Source organism: Equus przewalskii, chromosome 10, assembly GCF_037783145.1.
Source record: "Equus przewalskii isolate Varuska chromosome 10, EquPr2, whole genome shotgun sequence".
NCBI lineage: Eukaryota > Metazoa > Chordata > Mammalia > Perissodactyla > Equidae > Equus > Equus przewalskii.
Genome location: NC_091840.1, coordinates 12,155,695 through 12,179,018, shown reverse-complemented (window position 1 = coordinate 12,179,018; position 23,324 = coordinate 12,155,695). Strand labels below are relative to the sequence as shown.

Sequence of the window (23,324 nt, the reverse complement as noted above, 5' to 3'; positions counted from 1 at the left end):
TGAATCAGTTTTTTTTCCCTTTCTCCTTTCTTTCTCTCCTTTTTCCTCTCCCCCAGAATCTCATAATCTGGTGGGCAAGAATGAAAATAGAAAGTGAATTATAGGATCAGTATTTTGCAAGAGTAAAATGTTTGTTTTCAGTGTTTTCCATGCTGGTTTGTCGAAGAATGAATCTGAAAACCTTGCTTAAAGGGTAATTGAGATGTGGCAGATCTGTTTACTGAGTAATGGGAGGAAAAGATTAAATCAAAAGGCAAAGATTTCCTTTTTATTGAAGACAAACTGGTTCACTGGCCTTGGAACTTTCCCAGGCTTAACGGGGGAACATCATTTCTTTGTCACCATATTCTTTGGTTTAAGTTTAACAGATGCATTTGGATATTTAGGTATGCTTGTATATTTTGTGTATATAAAGTCTTATTTCTGATGTTCCTCATTTCTGAGCAGTGAAATAATTAAGTTGTACTCATTAGTGTATTGGTATTAATTTCTTTACATCCAATGAAGTTGAAGATATGTTGTATTCTAGAGCATTCTTTAATTTGTGCTGCTTGATAACACATGCACCTTGTCCACACATTCAGTAGTCTTCCCTCAACCCATCAGAGTTGGAACCTTTAGAGTCACAACAGAATATAACTGAAGAAAATTTTGTTTCTTTAGTTACTCTTGACTGTACTGCTTATAGTTTAATTCTCCCTCTAAAACATTTGCTCATATAGAATCGTTTTTTGTTTCTTCATGACTTAAATATTGACATTTTAAACTTGAAGTAGCATGATGTCAGTTTTATTTCTTTCCTTTTTTTAAAAAATGGTTTTATTTCCTCCAGTCATTGATTTCAGCCATGCTCTATTGAATCTCCTGTTGCTTTTTCTTTTTTTTTTTTTTTTGAGGAGGATTAGCCCTGAGGTAGCATGTACAAGTCTTCCTCCACTTTATTTGTGGGTCGCAGCCACAGCATGGCTGACAAGCAGTGTAGGATCTGAACCTGCAAATCTGGGCTGCTTAAGTGGAGCATGCTGAACTTAACCACTGTGCCATGGGGCCTGCCCTCTCGGTTTTCTTAATATTGCTTTATCTCCAACCACAGATTAATAGCTGAACCTTCTTAGTATTTTTTTAAGGCCCTGGCAGTGTATTTCTAGATGAGCTAAAACAATTATTGAGAAGCAATGACTACATCACCCTTTAATATGTCCCCCAAAGTCTCTCTCAAAATAGCTCTCAGTAAAGGCTATTGATAGGAGAGTTAAAAGGGGGAATCCTAAATCTCTCCCTTCTTACCCTCTGGAGCTTTAAATAGAAATCAGTGTTGTTGTGTACATACAAAGTTAAAATTTGTTTATTGACCTAAGTTCAGAGCTGTGACTTCAGTGGCTTTGTGATTTTAAAAGTCACCACTAGATGGAGAGCTTTTTTACCATCTTTGTTAATTTCAAAATGAGTTACAGTGATCCTCATTAATCACGGGTGCTGTGTTTGCAAATTTGTAACCCCAAAATCAACATTTGCAGCCCTCTCACAGTTGTTCTGTGACGAGTGGAGTGGTGAAGAATTTGAGTCTTCAAATTCTCTGTGCCCAGCTGAGTTCGAATGCTTTGCCTTCTTTTGGCTCTCATACTGTAATCAGATGTCCTCTTCATGGTCTCTTTAGTGCCACTTTTTGCATTTTTGTGCTGTTTGTTGGTGATTTCACTGTTAAAATGGCCCTCAAATGTAGTGCTGAAGTATTCGCTAGGGTTCCTACGGGCAAGAAGGCTGTGGTCTGCCTTATGGGGAAAATAAGTGTATCTGATCAGCTTCTTTCAGGTGTGAGTTACAGTACTGTTTGCCCAGGAGTTCAATGTTATTGAATTAACAATACATATTAAATAAGGTGTCTTTAACACACCTTCATGCATGAAGCAAGATTATGTATTAGTTGGATAACAAAAATGTAACCAGAGGCTCACAGGAACTTAACTCTGTATTTCCTCTAGGAACAAACCCTTCAGTATCTGCTAATTCAGTGTCCGTGGTGACTTTATAAAACTATCACAAATAAGAGAATCAACTGTATTTTTTAGTCTTCAACTCGACTTGTCGTCCTCACCTTTGAGAAGGCTAAAAGGATTTCCTCTAAACCCCATTCACAAACTCGAGTACCATACAGTTCCCTTTCAGTGTTTAGTTTGCTGTCTGTAGTAACGTGAAAAGTTCTTACATGGAGACAGGAGAATTTTTACGTGATGGGAAGTTTAACAGTGGCCCAAAATGAAAACGTTGGAAGAACTTGATAGTTCTAAGAGTGGAATCTTGTTTTCTGGTATTTTCAACAAATGATAGAGTCTTAATTTTGTTATTAGTGAAAAGTTAATGGAATATTAAAATGAATAGTTAGGTATCTAGGTACTCCACATATTGTGGTCAGACTCAGTTCTGTTACTCTCTGTTTGTAAAATACAGCAACATTTTTATTACTAGGCCATTTGAAAACCAGTCTGTTGTCCTGGAAATAGCTGGGTTTGAGATGGAGCTGTAACTCACTTTCCTGAGGCTCTGCAATTCGCAAGTCCCAGACTGATTTGTGCTATTCTTTGAATGCCTTTGCCTGAATATTTTTCTCCCATTCCTCTGTGTGTAATTACCGAGTCCGTCCTCCAAAGGGAAATCCTGGTCTGAAAGAGGAGAATCAGTTCATGACTTGGGAAGCCCTGAGCTGTGGTAGAGTCACCTTTGTAACAGAAGTCTCTGATTAAGTTTTCTCTTTAAAGGAGTTGATTTCTTTTAAGCAAACAAATATAAGAAAAATAAATTGGTTGAGATACTATTGAGTTTTTGTGTTACCGTGGAAAGAACACTTTGCAGTAGGTTTGAATCCTTCAGTTGTGTGATTGTAGTTAGGTTTTCTGAGCCTTACATCGGATGTGGGGGAGTTTATCTGTGTTCAGGAGGATTGGCAACCTGTGTGTATAATCTTGCACATGGTAAGAGCTCAGTGAATGATAGTGATGTCACTGTCATGGAGACATAAGGTTCAGGGGCACTGTCCCAATAATGTGGGGTGCCAGGGTGGCACCCCTTGTTGAACCTATTGAGGCTGTCTTTGGACACAGTGCGAAACTCTTGGATGACATCTCTAGTTCTTGACCTTGTACCTTCTTTAGTGACAGCTTTTTTCTACCGCCCTCTGGCCTCTGGCCTTTATCAGGAAAGTTGATCTGATGAAATGAGGAATTTTTAATTGTTGACTGACTCAATCACTGCATAGTATGAGTACATTTCTGTCATTTGTGTTTTCAGTCATGAATTATGGGATAAGAAACAAAGTCTCCTATTAAAGGAGTTTAATGTCAGGAAGTCAGTTGGGAGACGGTTGAGGAGATGGAATCCCTGATATGTCCACTTTTAAGGGAGGCTGAGAAAGTAAACTTTAGTCCTTCTTGAGCAAGCAGCTGGCGGCGGGAGGGGGAGGGGGGGCGTTGTCCAGAGTGTCAGACCTTTCTAGATGGCCTCCTGCTTTTGTTGGGGGAACGTGGGGCAATTTCTGGGGTCTTACGGGAAAGAGGCTTGTGAGCAGTGGGCTATGGTAAGCCCTGGCTTTCTCCTGCCTTAATCTAGGCTCATGCACCTGCTGGGCCTGTTTACACGCTATCCCACCTTCAAGACCACCCTTGTTTTCCCTTCATTGAAACCCCTTCTGTTGTTACTGGATGCTACTCTTGACATACTTGATGTTATTTCAATTGATATTAAATACTCTCCGATGAAAACATCCCTTTTCTGATATTTTGAGCGAATCCTTATATTATTTTTACGTCTTGTAATACTATTTCTGAGAAAGTACTTTAGGACCAGTTGGTAGGGATTATTGTATTCAGATTGGGCTACAGTGACTGGAATGTAAGTAGAAAGTGTGAGGTCTACTTTGACCCGGTTGGACAGTTACCATCGGTAGATGTTTTGTCTGCTAGCAATGTGCCAGCTGTTTAGCTGGACTGGGAATTATCCTTGTAGATATAATAAGGATGCGGAGGTCAGTTGGGTATCCACTTGATGTCCTTTTATTTTATTTGTTAGAGTTAATACTCTCCTAGGAGCAGGGCTTTCAGACCTTCCGAACCTGACCCACATCCAGATTTCCCAGTGGGCTCAGGAGGTGTTCTGTGTTGTTGATGAAACAGTCCTTTCTTGGAAAGAGGGAGCCAAGGCAGTCCAAGCAGTGCACCAAGGAAGAAAGTTCGGTGGATCCCACTTCTTTTGCTCTTTTAGAATCATCCCAGTGTCCCTATCTGCTTTCTGAGCTCATGACCCAGAACCTCTAGCATTGATGGAGGATGTGAGCGTGAGGTCCACACTCCAGAGTCCCCTGCCGGCTCCAGGTGTAGTTTCTGAAATTTGACTTGTCCAGCCCCTAGCTTGTCAAGTTGGCCTGGCCAGAGTCTGGGGCCGACTGTTCTGCTGGGCCGCTGGCTATGACACTGTGCTCTCCATGGACCTCTATGCACTCCTCCACTGTCTTCAGGATGATTTGGAGTCTCCGATCCAGGGCAAGGAGGTGGGGCTCTGTGAGGACGGGGGTGAGCTGATCTTCTAGCAGTGACTCCCGCATCACATCACTGAGTCTGTAGTTGGCTTGTGTCAGCAGCTGCAGGTGCGAAAGTGTTTTCTTTTTTATCCTGGAAGGACAAAGTCATAGGAACCAAATAAGTAAATGTAAAGAAAATAACTTGCCTGAACTTGCTGCTTTACCCGGACAGCTATTCTAGCTGATGTTCTGAGACCACCTCCAGTGCCTTCTTAAGCACGTTTTAATGAAAACCGGGTAAAAAGGGCATGAACAAAAGATGACATCCACTATTTTGCAGTCCTTTGCCCAGTTGCCTTTTGGTCAAGGACCTACCGAGCCATTTGTACTCTAATCATTGTCGTGTCACACAGTAGTGATGCTGGACCCGGCTGCATCTGACATTGCTCAGGGAATCAAAACAGAAGTGATAATGACTTTTAAAGCTAATGAGGGAAGTTTCTGGTAAGTGAAATGAGGACCATGTTTGCCATCTCAAAAGTTGTAGAAACTGTCAGCTTCCAAGTTGTTTCTTGCCAACTTTGTAACATTTCTCTGTGTCACATTCTCAAGTTAGAGGGATGGAAATGGGTGGGACAGTCTTCACTTGAGGATTTTGATTTTTCTGTGGGAATCTGACTTGGACTTAGATCTGTGAGCAGCTTAATTGTCTGACTTTTGTCATAACTACTGCCTGTTCTACTCAGGATGAGAGGAAGGGAGGCAAAGAGGGAAGCGTGTTTAAGTTAACCTAAGATGTAGATAAAGGAAATGGAGGCTCTGCTCTGAGTTTTCCAGTGGGAAACGAATGAGGTGGTTTTGCTAGATGTGAATCACGTCCTGCAGCTGAGCAGCTGGCCAGTTTTCCAAGCCTGGCTGGAACACCGGGTGGAAGCAGGTTAGAGATTCTCTAGAGAAGTGGCGGCCAGGCCCAAATCTAAGTACTTCCTTTCAATCTGATGCAGGTTTATGGGACTTTTATCAGGATTTTGCTTCGATGGTGATGATGCAGTAGTATTTATGAGCTTATAAGGGTGCTGGGTGAAGCAGAGGTTTGCTTAGGCATATCAAAGACTGTCAGGCTTTGCAAAAATAGGTGATTATCTGAGCGGGTTAGAGAATAAATCCTAAGTCATCCTGTGCTGAAGGATGAAAGAGTCTGAGATGTTGCTGGGGAAAATTCTGTCCTTGTAGTATAAGAAATGATCTAATTCCTGTCATTCCACCCTGCTACGTCCAAGGCCAGTGAAAACTGAATAAAACCTTCAGAGCTTGGCTGTGAGCAGGATGAAGTGTCACAATTGTGACCTGTGCTGGAACTGAAAGCTTACCTGCAGCACTGGGAGAGCGGTGCGAGGATGGAGATTTCGTCATGGGAGTGTCGTCCAAACCTAGGAGAGAAACAGGCTTTCAAGGGTGGCAAGGAGCCTCTTCCTCCTCACCGTTTTTTCTCTCTCTTCTCTACCTCAGCCTTTCATTGAATGACAGCTTGGAGTAAGTGCCAGGGAGCATGGCAGCTGCCTGTCCAGCCCTACTCCTCAACCAGCTTACAAAAGGGTCTGTCCAAAGATGTTAAAACCAAGCAATCATTCATTCATTCATTTACCAACCACTGAGGGTGAGCTATGTGCTGTGTTTCCAGGAGTGAACCATCTAGTAAAAGTGGAAAACTTCAGTCTGTTTGACTAGTTCTCTTAGGGTAGAGGAGAATCAAGTGGTACTTAGCAAAGAGCAAGAGAAAAAGGAAATGGAACAAGTAGGGTTAGGAGATAGAACGTGGAGGCCCCTCACTCTAGGGGCCTCTGGTTTCCCCTGAGCAGCTGCACAAGGAGTAGGGCTGGGAGAGGAGAGTGTGGGGTCACTTACCCTCTGGCATTGTCAAGGTGAATAAGGAACCCATCATCCCCAAATTTGGTGAACATCTCATAATGGTGACGGTCCATGTTTCCTGTCAAGGAGAAGAGACATTGGCGCTAAGGCCCGTAGGCCAGGGGATGGATACTCCCGACGTTTGAGTTCTCTCTGGGGCACGAAGGCCTATTCAGAGATGAGTCTGAACCCAGGGTCACAGGCTGTCAATTCCCCAGGGTTATTAGTGAAGTTGCAGAGGGAGAAGGAAGGTAAGTAAGCAAACAAACTACTATGGCCTGTTTTCAAATCTAAGACTCACTCTAGCCCCACTCCCAGCCCCTGGCCAGGGGTTCCAATACACCGCATCAGGGTGGACTTTCCTGACCAGAGCTCCTCAGCCGAGGCCCGGGTACAGTAAGGACACAGGTTAACTTCTTGGGGGGCATGAGTGCGCTGGGGTGGGTGCTGTCTGACTTCAGATCTAAGCGTGTATGACGGCTGCCTTTGTAACTATCTGCTCTGTCCCTAGCTTTCCCTGGTCCCCGAGGGACTTGAAGAAGGGCTGACCAGTCCCTTCTCTGGGCCCTCCTGCTGCTCCACACTTACTGTGCTCCCTCCTCCCTTCCTCCCTGGTTTCCCTCTCACTTGGTCAAGGGAACAAATAACTTCAAATCCGACGCCTGCCTGGGCCTTGCCGCAGGGTTGTCTGCCTGAGTGATGTCCCCTCCTAGGAGGGGAGCATGTTAACTTCTGTCCTCTGGGACCTCCATCACTTCTAAGGCTGTGGCAGGTGCGGGGTTATTCTGTCCTCGTAGTCCAGGCTGTAACTTGTTGCCCAAGTTCACAGAGAATCCCAGCCCAACAGTAGAGCCCACTCGTGCCAGATGCCCTGAGCATGGGGACCTACCTATCAAGAAGTCGAAGATGGCCATGTCGATGATGTTGAGGAGCCGGTTGCTGCTATTGTACGGGTAGATCTGTTTCACTGTGTCACAGTAAAGTGGATTGACCTCCCACCTGAGGGGGAGAAGAAGTCCTGGGGCTGGAAAAGCCAAGATGGCAAGGTGTTGGGGGCCCTCCTCACACCTTCCCCTCCCCCCAAGTCCCTGCCTCCCTGATCCTGCCCTGGGCTGGTGGCAGCTGCTCGGCACGCAGGTGGTCGTTGGGGGCATTCAGGAGGATCCTGGGCAAAGACATGGGAGGGTGCAGATGCCATGTGGTGAGCAGGTCCTGAGCCTCCACTCTGCTGGGCGGTGATACTATGCGGGAAGGGAGATGATGGCCGCAGGGGAAAGGCTGGCTGCGTTTCCCTCCCCTGCTTCCTCTGCAGCTCCTCGCACCGAGCCTCGGACCCTGGCCCTCCGGTTCTGAGCCATTTGAGGTCTCCCTACGAGCCATTCTGTGTCATTTCTCTTTTACACGTGCTCCTCTGCCTGGGATGCCCCCGTGTCCCTTTTCATCTGATGGGCTCTTACTCAGCCTGCACGGGTCTCTCAAGATCTGTCACGTCTCCAGAAATCCTTCCCGGATTACTTCTCTTTCCACCACGATTTGGGTGGCTGGATTCATGAGCCTATTCAGTCAACTAACACTAACTGAATACCTACTATGTGCTAGGGAGTGTGGAAGGCCCTGGGGATATAACTATGAAGTCCTTGGCGTCACAGGGCTTAGGTGAACCGGGTCTCCCTGCAGGCTCCTCGTGGGTTTCTCTGTTACGGCAAGTGTTGCACTGTGTTTTCATAACCTGGCTACCTGTCTGTCCGTCCTACTAGGTCATGGAGCTTCTTGAGGGGAGAACCTGTGTCTTTCATTTCTGTATCCCCTAGCACCTAGCATTGGGTACATAGTAGGCTCTTTATAACTGAATAAATGAAGTAAAGGGAGAGAAGAGACACAGCTGATCCCAGGATCGATAGGAGATGACACAAAGAAGACTGAGGCAGCTTTTGGGTCCAAAAGCCAGGCTAGCCACAAGTCCTTGGTACTGCAAGACTGTGGGCATGGCATTGTGGCCAGGGGGCCAACTCACTCCTCTTTTCCTGCCAGTGAGTAGGAGCGGATCCACGGGTTGGGCACAGACAGCCTGGGGGCCAGGTTGAGAGATGGCAGGTACGCGGAGAGGGAACCCTCTAGCATGTGTGGGTTGCCACAGACAGCGTATTCAGTCTTGCACATGTATGGACACTTGGCAAAGAAGCACACGTTGCTGGCTAGAGGAGGGAGGAGAAGAGAGGAGGAGTAAGAGAAGGGCTTTGGAGGCATGCCGTCTTCCCACCCTCAGGAAGTCCACTCAAAGGGAAGGGAAACCCTGAACTCACAGCTTGGGAAAAGGCAGAAGAAGAAAACACTGCCTTTTCCAGATGTCGGGGCTCATGAATGCTACTCAACTGAGTATCCTGGATGCCAATTTTCAAATGTCTCGGAGCAGAGACAGCGTGGGGGACCCAGCCTCATTGCATCCTATCCATATGATTAGAATGCTCTTTGAATGGATAACATCTGATCTCACTGAGGCCAGCATCATAGTTCAGTGCCCACACAGACTAGTTAGCTTCTCATGTACAAACTTTACCCATCCCCTGTTCATCTTGTGTGATGCTCAGGTGGACCAGGGCGGGAGTATCTGAGGGCAGCATACACCCATCCCTCTAATGGATGGTGCTACTGGCAGGAGGTCAGCCCACTGCTGAATGTAACAGTGGCCACATCGGCCTACCGTGTTCTTAGACCCAGAATATTGCTTTGGCCGGTATTCTACCTGGAGAGACAAAGAAAACGCTCTGCAGGATTTCATTCTTGGTGACCTCCAGGATTTCCTTGGTGACATTGACTAGCCTTCCCACTGTTGGTGGCACCCGTCGGAAATCCAGAATCCTGAAAGAGAGGGAGCCATGTTCAGACCTAAGGAATGGTCAGGGAGTTCGATGATCACTCACTAGAAATTGACTGGCATTCCTGACCATACCCAGCTGAGGGGGTCTCTGCAGTGCTGAGCTGACACCTACAGTGCCCACACCTACAGTGCCCAAACCTACATCTAAAGGGGTGGAAAAGGAATCCTTATTCCATCAAGCCTCCTCGGCAAACCTTCCCACCATCCAAGCTGTGTTCTAGGTCAGAGTTCATACTTCAATGTGCAGATGAGTCACCTGGAGTCTTGTTCAAATACAGGCTCAAACTCAGTGGGGCCAGGGTGAGGCTGAGATTCTGCATTTCTGAACAGCTCCTGGGCGGTGCTCAGGCTGCCAGTCCACAGACCACACCTTGAGTAGTAATAATAGGCAACTAGGAGGAGCTAGGAAGTTTAGGAATGTGCTTTCACTTTTAAATGCTACAACCTTAAGACTCCTTGGATCAGGTAAAGAGAGCAAAGGACAATGTCAGGCCCAAGCTGGCAGCTTGAGCAGCCTGGCAGAGTTAGTTTTCTTTGTAAGTTGTTCTTTTCAGTACATTAAAAGACCTTGTGTTTTCCAACCCATGGGGTTGGAGGGGATGTGTTGGGTTAGAAGGCATCACTGAGGTTCATGAAGAAGATAAGGAGCTGGAAAGAAGAAATGCCAGGGAGGTCCCACCTGATGTGGATTGGCCCTTGCAGTCAACGTCATCTCCATGGGGCCAAACCCTACCTGTCCAGATGGAAAGCAGCAATCTCAGCATTGTGTCTCTGAAAGTCAATGAAATAGAAGAAGTCCTCGGGCGTCTCTTCATCTCGCTGCTGTCTGGAAGGAAGGAAGGAATCACGCCCTGGACTCAGACCTCAGCTGGGAGCCTGAGAAGAGAGCTGATAAGCATGACCAGAGGGGAGCAAAACATGCTTTTATGCTTTTAATGTATGCACAGATGATGGGACAGTCAACACATCAGGAATGGCCCATGGCTCGATTGGCTAGGCAAAGACTTGCACAGGAGGAGGTGCCAGGCTTCTTGCAAGACATTGTCCTGTAGGCACCCCCAATTCCAAGTCTCCTACTTAAGCAGCTTTGGTGACAGCCGCTGATTCTTTCAAAAACCCAGTAATTAAGAGGGAAGAAATATAGAGCTCCTTCTGCAGATATAAACAGAGGAGAGGGGACTCGCTAGCAGGACTAGAGATTGTACAGACCCAGATGCCCAAGGATTAAGAGAGGTGGGGCGCGAGACAAGACTTTATAAAAGGAAAAGTGCCCTAGGGATGAAATTTAGTATGACTGAGGTTTGAAGAACAGAAAAGCTCTGGGTCTTAGGGTGCTAGAGAGGAAGAAACAGAACTGTTGCCTCAGAGAAACCCTAGCTGGGTCATGAGAGTGGGCCCAGCCAGAGGGTACAGGCAGGCTGGTGTAGACGATGTTGATTTATATACATTTTTAAATCTCGAATGGGTTCCTGAAAAGCATCAGCCTGCCTGAGTATGCTGGGCGGGTTGGGTGTGTGTGTTCTGGAAGGTACTTCCCACCCATTAAGGGCATCATGGCTTCTGGCCCCCAGGTTGACTCGCCTCGATGCTAATAAACATGGAAGAATGATGATCTTCGCATAATCTTATAATCCACCGTGTGGGGCTGTACGATGGCTGCAAAAGCGATTTAAATGTAAATAAATGTAATGTTGCAAAAAGCTATAAACAAACAGAACCAGCAATAGAATCAGTGATGTGCACTTCGCCAAAAAACACAAATGAGTCCTGGAAACCACAGTGGGGGGCGCTGCCAAAAGTAGGGATTCCACTGTAAAAAGGGCAGCCACCTTTAGCATATAGCTCTCCTGCCCAGGCTTGACCCACGTCTGCTCGTTGGCATCACCAAACGTCTAGGCCAGTGAGGACTGTCCATGTGTCTCAATCTTACTTTAGTTCCTGAATTCCGACACCCTTTAGGATTTCTAAAACATCGCTTCCTCGTATTTGTATGGCACATTCAGAAGTGATTTTAAACGTGAAAATCATTCTTACTTTACATCAGTGCTTTTTGTGTATTTTTCATTGTATACATTACATTAAAAATATAATTTTTAGTTATGGTCATAATTTATATTATCCAAGATGAATTTGTACTTTCCCTTCTTAATGAGAAAATGCTGTTTACTTTAAACTACTTATAGGAAAAATGCATGCTTTTTCAAGAAATACATTTTAAAATGATAACTATGTTTGGGTTAGGACTAAATTTTATAAAAATGCAGATTCAACTTTGTGTTATGGCATAATAGATAAAATGGCTTTTGTGACCTAATGATATTTAGGAAGGAAACTGGTTCATTTAAACAATCTCTGTGTTTTGTAATTGACAAGGCAGAGAAGCGGTCTGAGGCTGGCGCGTCTCGTGCTTTCCTGCAGAGAAAACATTGCAAGCCTGGGTAGTTTTCCCTACCCATGCATGGAAAGTGAAAGTGGAGCTCGCCTAATCTATATGAGCTTCCAGTTTTAAAAAACTGCAGACATCCTAATGTGCCATATAAGAATTTTGCTCAGAGAACGTAATTCTTGGCTTTGGGGATGTGTGCTGAATTCGCAAATTTATCACTATTTTTCTGCTTCCCTTTAACATCTCGAGTTTCTACATCAGTGTTCCTTCTGCTTCCTCTCTTTCACCGGTGCTCATTTATGAGTAGTCATTAAATGTGCATGACTAAACATAACAATAATTTAAAACTCTATAGTGGCCTGAACTCGACGGTGGCTCATGTGTTCAGCTGACTGGTGCGCCAAAGAATCACGTGCCTGCTTCTGGAACCTTGGTTAATTGCCATGTGTGGTCACTGCTCTCTCTCTTTTAAAAGGAATACAATTTTCTTTTAGTACTTTAAATGCCTGGATATAAGATAAGACCCCGTCCCAAAACTGTCCCTCAGAAAAGGGAGATGCTCTATATTCAAATCCTTGCATGGTCTCTCAAATGACAGAGTCTCCTCGAAATTTCTTTGTTTTGTTTAGGACTGATTCATTAACCTGAGGTACCTTCACGCTGTGTTGGTTTTATTATCTGACAGAACTGTTAAAACAGACTGGGGGAGGGGGTGTTGGGGGAGGAATTTAACATTGATTTAACATTGACTCCAAACTTGACTCTAGTGACAATGATGACAAATAACAAAAAGTTTGAACAGGTGAAATGTGAGACTGGGGGGAGAAAAGCAATATTCTCAAATCTATGTATTGTTTTATATGATGGGATTTTTTTCATCAATAAATTAAATATAGGCAGATGTTCACTTGTTTCACGTACATCTCTGAAAAGTTATACATTTACATTGACCAATTTAACTGGGTTTTTGGATTTTCACATGGGTAAAAGGGGGCTCTTATATAGCAGCGGTTCCCAAGGTTGTCTGGGCCTTGGGATCACAGGGGGAACCCCCAGACCAATTCTCTTGGGCTCTCTGAGGGTGGGACTCAGGCAACAGGATGTTTTAAGGCTCCCCAAGTGGCTGCAATGTGCAGCTTCTCTATTCCCAAGCTCTCCTTAAAGGGGTGCTTTTGCTAAAGCAGTGCAGGAGGACTAGAATTAAGATGGGGCCCCACCACCAGACCCATTACTGGGCCTTCAATAGGCCTCTCAATTGACTGAAAGTTTAGACTCTAAGTCAATCTAATTGGATTCCATTGGAAGACAGTGCATTCTGGCAGAAAGCATGACTTGGGTAATGGGAATCCCTCGGGCCATTGTCTCTTGTACATGTCATCTCTAAGAGGAATATTCAGAGTCCCCAACCTGTGAGGTGCAGACCCTTTAGAAGCCAGGAATCCATATGCACACCAAGCTCTGTCTGTAGACTGAATACAAATTATTTTGTCTACTTATATGTACTACAAAATTTTAAACAGCATGTATTTGCTGTTATTACGAAAACAGAAATTAATTACAAAGTGTCATTGAGTTCATAATAGCCTTTCTTCATTGGCTAGTTTTTCAATCAAAACAAGTATTATTATGTAGAGATCTGTAAAATTTTTGAGGGTCCTAGCCCTGGAAAAAAGTGGGTATCAATTATAGAGCGTGAATTCAGCAACCTAACTGCCTGGGTTTGAATCCTGGCCCCGCTGCTTGGAGACTGGGGTGAAGTGGCCTCTCTGAGCCTTGGTGTCTTCAGCTGCAAAGTGGATATTGTTACAGTACCTGTCTCATAAGATTGCTGATGATCCAAAGACACAATCCTGTAAACTGTGTAGCAGAGATACTAGCAAAGACCAAATAGAGACTAGCTTTTCCTGTTTTTAATTATTATCATCAAAACCAGTTATATACTGGGGCAGATTGCCCACAGACTTTCCAAATGACTGGCTTGAAGATTTCAGACCACTTTTATTAATTTTGGTCAAAACTCCCTCAGGGCTGCCACAGCTGGGCACGGAGGCGCGGAAGCCAGCCACTTACCTCATGGGTTTGAACATGGCCTTCCCGAAGTCCGAGAACCGCAGAACAAGCTTGAGGTGGACCCCACTGGGTTTCACAACTGTGGGGGGAGGAGGGGGAGTTAATGATGCTTCTGGGCCTGAGCTCAGGGCTGTGACCTTTTGTTCATTCATATACCAGTCGATTCTTCTCTTTGCTCTTACTTAATAAGACCCTAAAGACTAGGATTTGCTTTCAAAGCCTGCAGGGTAAATGCCATCGTGTCAGGCCATGGAGAGTGTGTCCAGGGGCTCAAGACAATACTTTTTCTGCCATTATGGGAAAAAGGCAAACAATTCAGGTTTCCCCAGACTGACATTCACTGAAAACCCCAAAGAATGTTTCCCTAAGAAGGGCTGGGTTTCGATGGCACCCTGATAGATTCTGATTATGCCATCTGTTATCTTGCATTAGACTAGTTTGTTTCTATCTCTTCCTAGTTCAGACTGTATACCTGGGCTTGGGACAAGGCTTGGTGGACAAGGCACCTGAGGTGCATTCACATGACCCTTACAGTGAGTGCGACCCCCCACATGTTGTGTCCTTGGCACCTCACTTGCTTCACCCTGTCCTGGCCCTGCTGTAAGCTCCGTGAGGGTCGGGACACTGTCTCATTCACCTTTGTGTTCTATAAAATGGCACATGGCAGGTGTGAAACTAAATAAAAGGGAAGCCCTGGGCCCTACAAACGTTGTCTTTCAAACCTTTAACACGTAATGACACACACAGAAATTTATGATGTGTGTTCAGTATATTGACATAAATGGATGACATTACTCAGGGTCAGTGGTGACTGGCCTGGGAGCTTCAGTGTCCAGGCCTGACTTGGCCACTCTGAGGGCTGGGTCCAGTGCAGTGTCCAGGCACAACTGTACCCAATTCATAGCACCCTGGGAGGGGACTGTGCTGCATCTCATGCCTATCTTTTTGATTCCGTTAATCATTTACCCTAGTGGGTCTCAACCTTGGAATCACCTGGAACGTTTTAAAAATGTTGATGCCTGGGCCTCACTCTACACAACTGAATCAGAACCCCCTGGGGTGGAGGCCAGATCGCAGCACTTTTTAAAGCTCTTCAGCTGACTCTAATTTGTTGCTGGGTTGAGAACCACTGTCCTATACAATTGATTCTTAAATTCGAGAATGTACTCCAGTCTCTTGAGGGTTTTGCTAAAATCCAGATTCTGATTCAGAAAATCAGAATGGGGACTGAGATTCTGTATTTCTAACAAGCTCCTTGATGACGTCAATGATGCTGGTCCCCGGACCATACACTGCCGAGCAGGGTCCTACACAAGAACGCCTCATAAATGCCTTTTCTTGTGTGTGGGCGGGTGGGGAGAAATGTTGAGTTCTCAGAGATTAGACAGAGAGTTGTTCCTTCAACTCCCGACCAGGGCCCTCAGGGAGTGGACAGTGGGCCCTTCATGTTGCTGCCACGTCCTGGGGTTCACACATCTGTGATGATGGAGGGCTGGATGGAGGTGAGGCCTTACTTACTCTGCGTGCAGTCACACGCCCCAAGCAAGGCTTTCTCGTCCTGGCTGTAATCTGCAAAGGAGAAGGACAGTGAGAATGTTCGGCCATGCTCCTGGGAGAGCCAACAACATGGGGGCCTTGACCATTCAGTAGGACATCTCCCAGAGCCTCCGCTGGCTGCAGTCTTCCCCCTGCTCTCCATCGAGGCCCCATGCTCTCTAGCCCTTCAATGGACACTCCAGCAGCACCAGATTGGGAAACCAATGCTAGGTTTGTCTCTGCTAATAACTTGCTGTGTCACTTAGACTGTTATAGTGCTTGACAGCACAGACCTGGAGACAGCGGGCCTGAGGTTAAGTCCTCGCTCCACCTCTGGGTCCTTGGCCAAGTTGCTTAACCTCTCTGAGTCTCAGTTTTCCCATCTATAAAATGGCAATGATAATGTCCATGTCATAACATCCTTGTATAAGAGAGTTGCCAGGTTCAAAAGAAGTACTAGATAAATAGTAGTGATCACCTTTCTTTCAGTGGACAGAGCCCCTCCTTGTGCCTGCCTTGTGGGGTTGTGATAAGATTATCGTTGTAAGATCTCTATCAAAGGGAAAAAGGTCAATGTCTGTATTTCTCTTCTTATTCTATCAGGAGTCAGAGTTAACCCTTTAATATTTCACCCTGCAGCCCAGCCAGCAATGGTTTGCCTAGCCTCCCTGGGAGAAAGTCAATCCATCCTCCCTGGTCCTGTGAACCTCACCAGCACTGATGGTGGGAAAGCGACTCATGTCGTGGAGGAGTTTGCTGACGACAGGACTGGACCGGGAGTATAGCCCGTGGCGATTGATCCCCAGGTGGAACTGGACCCAGCTGGCCTCGAGTCGCAGCTGCAGTGGGGGGTCGAAGGAAGTAAGGTTCAGCTGCTCCTTGTACATCCTTTGTCGTCTGAAAGAGCCAGAAGAGTTTTTTTTAATGGGAGGAACAAGAATGCAAAGACCTGCCAAAACACCTTATCTGGACGCTCCATTCATTCTTTCCTTCATTCAACAAGAGTATTAAGCACCTACGTGTACCAGGCTTTATGCTGTGCTTAGGATACCATGCAGGGCAAAACAGCCACATGGTCCTTCCTTGCCCTCAGAGAGCTTACAGTCTGGCGAGCAGAATAGGTAAACAGTTACACAATACCACCACAAATACACAAACACCTAACTACAACCGTGACACAGCCTGTCAAGAACAAGGGCAGATGATGAAGAAGAAGATTAGGGACGTCATATAATCCGGGTTCTCACAGAGTGATCCTGGGCGTCTTCATGCACTTTCCCACGGGAAAGTCTGTATCTTATATTTCCCAATATTTTCTGACCTAAGGGGTCAAGATAGGGGAGAGGAGGTAATTAGTAAGAATGAAAAGACTGGGCCATGAGGATCCTTAAGCAGAGCTGGAACGTGAGTTAGACGCCTCATAGAGGAAAAGAAGAATTAATTAGCCACTTACACTGTTTGTCCTGCTCAGGAGCCTTTTCCACCAGGGTAAAAAGAAAAAAGTAAAAAACAAAGCCAGTGCCATGTGGAGGCTTAGAGTCTAGTTTGGGAGACAAGTTGTACATCTATGAAATAACCAGAGCAAAATAGAAGGCAGTTGTAAACTGTAAATTATTATTCTGTCTATCAGGAGTCAGTCAGCCCTTCAATTTTTCACCCTGCGGCCCAGCCCAGATGGCTTACCCAGCCTCTGTGGGAGAAAGCCAATCCATCCTGCCTGGTCCTGTGAACCTCACCAGCACTGATGATGAGAAAGTGCTTGTATCATGCCAGACAAATGGTTCAGACTAAAATATCTTAACATCTTGGAGGAGAGAAAGATGATTATATGAGGAAGTCAGAGGAAGACTACAGGGGAAGAAGGTTGACTTCAGCTGGACCCTATTGAATGGGTGGTGTTTGAACTGAAGGGGAGATGTGGAGGGTGCTCCTGGATTGGGGACAACATGAGCACTAGGAGAGGCAGGCCAGGGATGGGTGTATCAGGGGATTAGAGAGGAAGGTTGAATAAAAGGAGGGCTGAGTAAAAAGATGGAGGCCTTCCAATTGGAAGGCAAGGCAAAATCAGCATGATTTCATTGCTAGGTAAAGCTGATTGTAGTGGGTAGATGGAATTATGGGGGCGGAGTTTGAGTGTTCCTACACATCCGTATTTCTCAAATTGTGATACCATACCTCTGAGGTCTGTGATGGGATGAATAACAAAACAAACATGACCAATCTTGTTGGAATGTCAAATTTTCGCATCGGTAAATACTTTTAAAAATTACTTTTATATTAAAATAAGTATAGACATATTACGGGGGAGAAAATGAAATACACAATCACTTTTAAGATAAAACCCTAATTTTCAAAAAAAACTTTGCTTGGTCACCTCAGACTACATCTCCAAGAGTCCCAACCCTTTGGAGTAGAGGGAGGTTTTACTCTGCACTGCCCCTAGTGGAAGAGTTTGGTAAGTGCTGAATGTCAACTTGGGTCATGGAGTTCGGAAGCAAGGTGGGTCTGAGCAGGCCAGCTGTCACTCATCTCACCCTTGTGTGAATAAAGTAAAATAATACGGCTTGTCTTTTTGGGGGTTTCCTGTCCTGAGTGAAAATCTGTTGTCTTGAGGGAGGGGCTCAGTTTTGGAAACTGATGTGAAGGAATGAACGTGCAGCAGCTTTTGGTCCTCTCCGGGGTAGCCTCTGGGTACCCCTACTCTTGGAGACCTACACCTCCTATCATATCAAACATATTAAAATCCCCCCCAACATTCAATGTTTATTTTTTCTATAATTTTTTAAAGCTTCTCTTTTATCATTTTGAATTCTGTTAAGAATAAAGTATTTAGTAATATAACCGAGTCAACATTGACTCGTTTTGTAAACACTGAATTATATATTAATTCATTTTGATTGTGGAGTTTTCTTGTCATTTTTGAACCAATACGTTTTCTTTGTTCAGGTCTTGGAGCATTTCAAAAGCTTTTGTACGTCTTAGGCACTGTGTCTACAGTGCTAATGGATAAAGGACTCTGAATGCTGTCTTTGTTGGTGGGTGCTGCCTGAACAAAATACCACAGACTGGGGGCTTCAACAACAGACACTTGTTTTCTCGCAGTTCGAGGGGCTGGAAGACAGAGAACACAGTGTTGGCAGGTTTGGTTTCTCCTGTGGGCTCTCTCCTTGGCTTGCAGATGGCCACCTTCTTTCTTGCTGTTTCCACACATGGTCTTCTCTCTGTGAGCACACATCCCTCCTGTCTCTTCCTCTTCTTATAAGGACACCAGTCCTATTGGGTTAGGGACCACCCTATGACCTCATTTAACCTTAATTACCTCCTTAAAGACTCGATGTCCCAGTACAGTCACATTGGGGGTCAGGGCTTCAACATGCGAATTTGGTGGGGGATACAAACATTCAGTCCTTAACAATATGGGTTTTATTTCTCCACCCTAGCTCACCTGTAGAGAACACTTAATATGCAAAACATGATTTGAACACTATTCATTTTTGTTATTTCAGAAACAGGTGAGGATATTTCTCCCTAAAATGGTAGTCTGGTTTTCAGACAGTAAGCTACTCTTCAAAACAAAGATTTTCTAGTTACTTTTTTGAACTACATGGCACAGCACTTCTTTAGCCAAGGAAGATGAAAACAGAGCAGCGAGATGTTGACAAAGGAACCCAGAATTGTCAGTGAAACACCTGTTATACTTTCTCTACCTGTACAAGTAATTCCCTGATTGGAAAAGCAAGTCATAGAACAAAGAAGGAGCCTGTCATGATCTTTTACATTTATGATGGTAATTTCCCTAACTGTTCAAGAACCTGAGAAGAGGCAGAGACAAATGCTGGTTCTATCAGGCCTTTGAGCTGCCAGGGACTGTTCACGCCGGTAATCTGGGAACCTAGTTACCGGTTACTTCTTGCCTCTACTCTCGCTGGCTGGGGTACCACACATCACTTACCAAATCATCTCAGCTCCACCTTCTTAGTTCTATATTCACTCTGAGAAACACTACACAAAGGGATTTACTTGGTTTCAGTATTTCATTAGACTTCTTATTGGGCACACGCTGACCCCATGAATCAGCCTTTCAGAAGATGGACTTTGGGTCTTTGGGAGCCATGTCTCAACGACTGGGTCCCCTGAGCCTTTGGGGATCAGGTTCTTGCACTTGATATTGAATATTTACCCTGTGCCCCTTTGGATCTCTACCACCACTTTCTTTCTGGATGTTGGAACTCACTGTCTATTTGTCTTCTGCCAGTCACCTTCCCACCCAGGACTCTGTCAAGGCTACATGCTTGTATACATTCACATACTTGAAGTTTTGCCATTTTACCAAGACAAGGTCCTTAAATTTCTGCTGAATTTCTAACCTTGTGTCTGTTTCATTAATCTTGTTCCTTGTGTTCTGTTCCCATTGGTGTCTAGGACCCTGTGCTGTCCTGGGACCTAATTTGATGGAACCTATATCCTGCCTATGCTTTCTCCTTCTATTGATCCTCTGGTCTTAGCCCTTCCTTCCAGCTTCTTATCCCCATGATCATTCCTAGAGAAATAGCTCCACTGGCTCTGTACCTATGCGTTTGCTTAATCTGAGTCTTCCTGGGGCAACCATTTCTTCCTCTCTTTCAGCCTGTCACTTTGTATTTTATGTTACTCAAGCCTTGATTCTGAAAATAGCCAACTGGAAAGAAAGACTTGGTGGAGTCAAATTCCAAACTGCAACACTCAACATCATGATTGAGAGCAAGGACACACATACCAGGGAGAGGATATACAAACAGAAGGTTTGGACCAAAGAAGCAATTGTAAAGGAAGCCAAGACTGTTGGGTAATGAGGTCAGGCTGCAAGGAATCTGAAAGAGCATTTAACCCAAGCTCCCAATCCCCTCATAACATTCCTATCAAGGAGTTGCCTATTTTATCCTTGGCCAGCTCCAATAAAGGGGATGCACCATTCTCAGAGTAGCTCAATCAGTCAGATCAGCTCTATTAGAAAGCACTTTCCGACATTGAGCCAAAATCTTTCTAGAGCTTCCATCATGAAGTCTTGGCTTTATAGCCTGGAGTTATGCAGAACAAATTCCTTTCTTACATTATAGCTTTTAAATATTTGAAGATGGTTGTTAGGTGACCTCAGCACGTTCCCATCTTCAGGTTCAGTTTGTGCATTCCCTCCACCACGCTTCACAGGCCATGGGTGTGAATCCATTTGTGAGCTTGCTTACGCTTATCCATTTCCCTCTTATTTCTGACACCCAGAATGAAATGCAATACGCTAACATGGATTGCCCAATGCAGAGGAGAATGGGATCATTACCACCATTTTAGATGTTTTATTTCTATTAATGCAGCCAAAGAATGAATAATTTTGGGGAAACCACATCACATATCTCTGGGAAAATATGAGAGCTTTTTCAGAGGAATTCTAAAACTGGCCTTCAGGATTCTATGCCCTAATTCCTAGAACCTGCAAATATGATGAACCACCACTCCCACGATAATTTTGTTGCACGCCACAGTTGACCTGAGATGGGAGGATTAACTAGCCAAGCCTGATGCAATCACATGACCCTCAAAAGCAGAGAGTTTCCCCTGGCTGGTGGCAGAAGGAAATTCAGAGAGATTCAATGCATTAGAAGGAAAGCCACTTCAAAGCCACCGCTGGCTTTGAAGATGGAGGGTGCCATGTGCAAGGATCAGGATGCTGCCAAAAGTGCTGAAAGTGGTGCCTGCCTGACAGCCAGCAAGGAAATGGGGACCTCAGTCCTATAAGTACAAGGAACTGAATTCTACCAATAACAGAAGTGACCTTGAAAGTGGACCCCTCAGCTCCAGAGGAGAATGTAGCCCGGCCAGCTGACACATTGATTCCAGTCTTGTGAGACCCTAACAGAGAATGAGTCACACCAAGCCACACTTCTGACCTACAGAACACACTGGGTGCTGTTTTAAATCTCTAAGGTTGTGGTAATTTGTTACACAGTAGTAAAAAATGAATACAGATTCTGTTTACAGAGAGCCTAAAGAGCTAAATGCTCTTATTTTAAGCATGTTTTTTTATTTAAAAAATATACCTTAAGTAACAGTTTTTCTTAAATCTAGAAAACTAGTCATATAAGTTTTAGAGTTTTATTTTCTCATTAAAGAGTTTAATCAGCTTTAGGATGGGACTTACATTTCTGAGTTCTCCAGGGTCACTCAACAGAAGATAAATAGGCAGTAGAACTATCATGGTGGGAGGGGCTATGGATTTAAATCCCTATAGAAACCAGGCAGGAAGCATGAATGAATGAAGAATTCAGGCTGAAGGCAATAAGGAGTGGTGGGGAGTGTGTCAAACTGGAGAGCATACTCCACGTCGAATGTGGGATGGATAGCTGCTATGAAGTTTCAGCTAACAGTAGTCATGTCCTGTCACTGTTCCTTCTTTCATTCATTCATTCACCAACTATTTGTTGACTGTTAGACACTGATCTACATTCTGGAGCTGGGCTGTGTGCAAAATAGATAAAGTCTTTGTTCTCATGAAACACATTTTCCTGGGAAATCATTTATTCTGAGTTTTCAAGACAAGCTAGAAATCCAGATTTTGATCAGAATGTGTAATCTCCTTTTTGAACCATGTTGACTTAAATTTAAAAATATCCTGTGTGGGCTGAGTATATTTCCAAAGGAAATGAACCAGGATCTTGAAGAGATATCTGTACTCCCATGTTCATTGCAGCATTATTCACAATAGCCAAGATACGGAAACAACCTAAATGTCTGTCAAAGCATAAATGGATAAAGAAAATACGGTATATATACACAATGGAATATTATTCAGCTTTAAAAAAGGAAATCTTGCCATTTGCAACAAGCTGAACGAACTTGGAGGACATTATGCTAAGTGAAATAAGACAGATAAAGAAAGACAAATAGTGTGTGATCTCACTTATACGTGGAATCTAAAATAGTGAAACTCATAGAAGCAGAGAGTAGAATGGTGGTTGCCAGAGGCTGGAGGGAAGGGCAAATGGGGAGATGTCAGTCAGATGGCACAAAGTTTCAGTTTTGCAAGATGAACATGTTCTGAATATCTAATATACAGTAATGTCACTGTAGCTGACACTGTATTGTATACTTGAAATATACGATCTACTGAGAGTAGATCTTAAGTGTTCTCAGGACACACACACGCCCCCCACACACACAAATGGTAACTGTGAGGTGATGGATATATTAATTAGCTTGATTGTAGTGATTATTGCTCAGTGTATGCATGTATCAAATACATTACATAGATACAATTTTTATTTGTCAATTACACCCCAATAAAGCTGGAAAAACAACCACCACAACAAAGTAGCAGCCAGTTTGTGTTCTGTGCCCTATGCATTAAGGCATTAAGCCACGATGGGGGTCAAAGTAGGGTAATATTAAGGTACCCACCCCAACACGTAGCTCCAGGGGAGCATCTGCACAGAGGCGACATGCACGGGAACACTATTATGGGAGGACTCTGGCTTCCAAGAGCAGAGAGAAAGATGGCTGGGACTTCTCTCCCAAGACAGCAAGCCCTCGGCAGCCTTCCAGCTCACGTAGTCGGGGAAGATTTGAACTCTTGGGATAATTATTTAAAGTGACACATGTTAAATTGCTTCAGATCTAGCATTTTATGAAAATCAAGAGAAAGGGCAAATTGTTGACCAGGTCCATAGGCCTCCCGCTAGCTTTTCCTTATTTTATTAACAGTTATTTTTATTTAAAAAAATAGTCGGGCCAGGCTCTAGCTCCCAGGGCTACTTTGAGGCTAAAGCTATGAACTCTCTTGGGAGTCTGGTGGAAAGATTGCAAAGTCCTGAACTAAGTTAGTCACCCTGCACCAGAGCAGAACAGAAAATAAGTTAGGAGAAAGAGAATTATTCTGGCTGCGCTGGATTTTGGGTGAAGCGCTGGGAGGGGGTTGGGGGTAGAGTTTTCTTAAGGGGAGTTGATAGCTGATGGATTCCAGCTACAACAACGGCTGGGGATACAGCACTTAAATCAAAAGACAAATG

The 23,324-nt window shown here is 44.6% G+C and overlaps 1 protein-coding gene across 2 annotated transcripts in view; it reads right to left on the bottom strand.

Annotated features, from left to right (window-relative positions):
• Positions 1 to 4,030: 4,030 nt before the first annotated feature.
• FAM20A (FAM20A golgi associated secretory pathway pseudokinase) overlaps positions 4,031 to 23,324 on the bottom strand; it is a 53,076-nt gene continuing 33,782 nt past the window's right edge. The window contains exons 2-11 of one of the 2 annotated variants that reach the window (XM_008531490.2): positions 16,001 to 16,185; positions 15,271 to 15,321; positions 13,753 to 13,831; positions 10,030 to 10,122; positions 9,162 to 9,277; positions 8,433 to 8,613; positions 7,308 to 7,417; positions 6,416 to 6,497; positions 5,881 to 5,940; positions 4,031 to 4,661 (exon numbers count right to left, since the gene is read on the bottom strand). In XM_008531490.2, the coding sequence (XP_008529712.2) occupies positions 4,397 to 4,661; positions 5,881 to 5,940; positions 6,416 to 6,497; positions 7,308 to 7,417; positions 8,433 to 8,613; positions 9,162 to 9,277; positions 10,030 to 10,122; positions 13,753 to 13,831; positions 15,271 to 15,321; positions 16,001 to 16,185 (1,222 nt within the window). In that variant the 3' untranslated portion in view covers positions 4,031 to 4,396. Of the gene's footprint in view, positions 4,662 to 5,869; positions 5,941 to 6,415; positions 6,498 to 7,307; positions 7,418 to 8,432; positions 8,614 to 9,161; positions 9,278 to 10,029; positions 10,123 to 13,752; positions 13,832 to 15,270; positions 15,322 to 16,000; positions 16,186 to 23,324 lie in introns of both variants that reach the window. The other variant, XM_070561528.1, reaches the window with a different exon arrangement.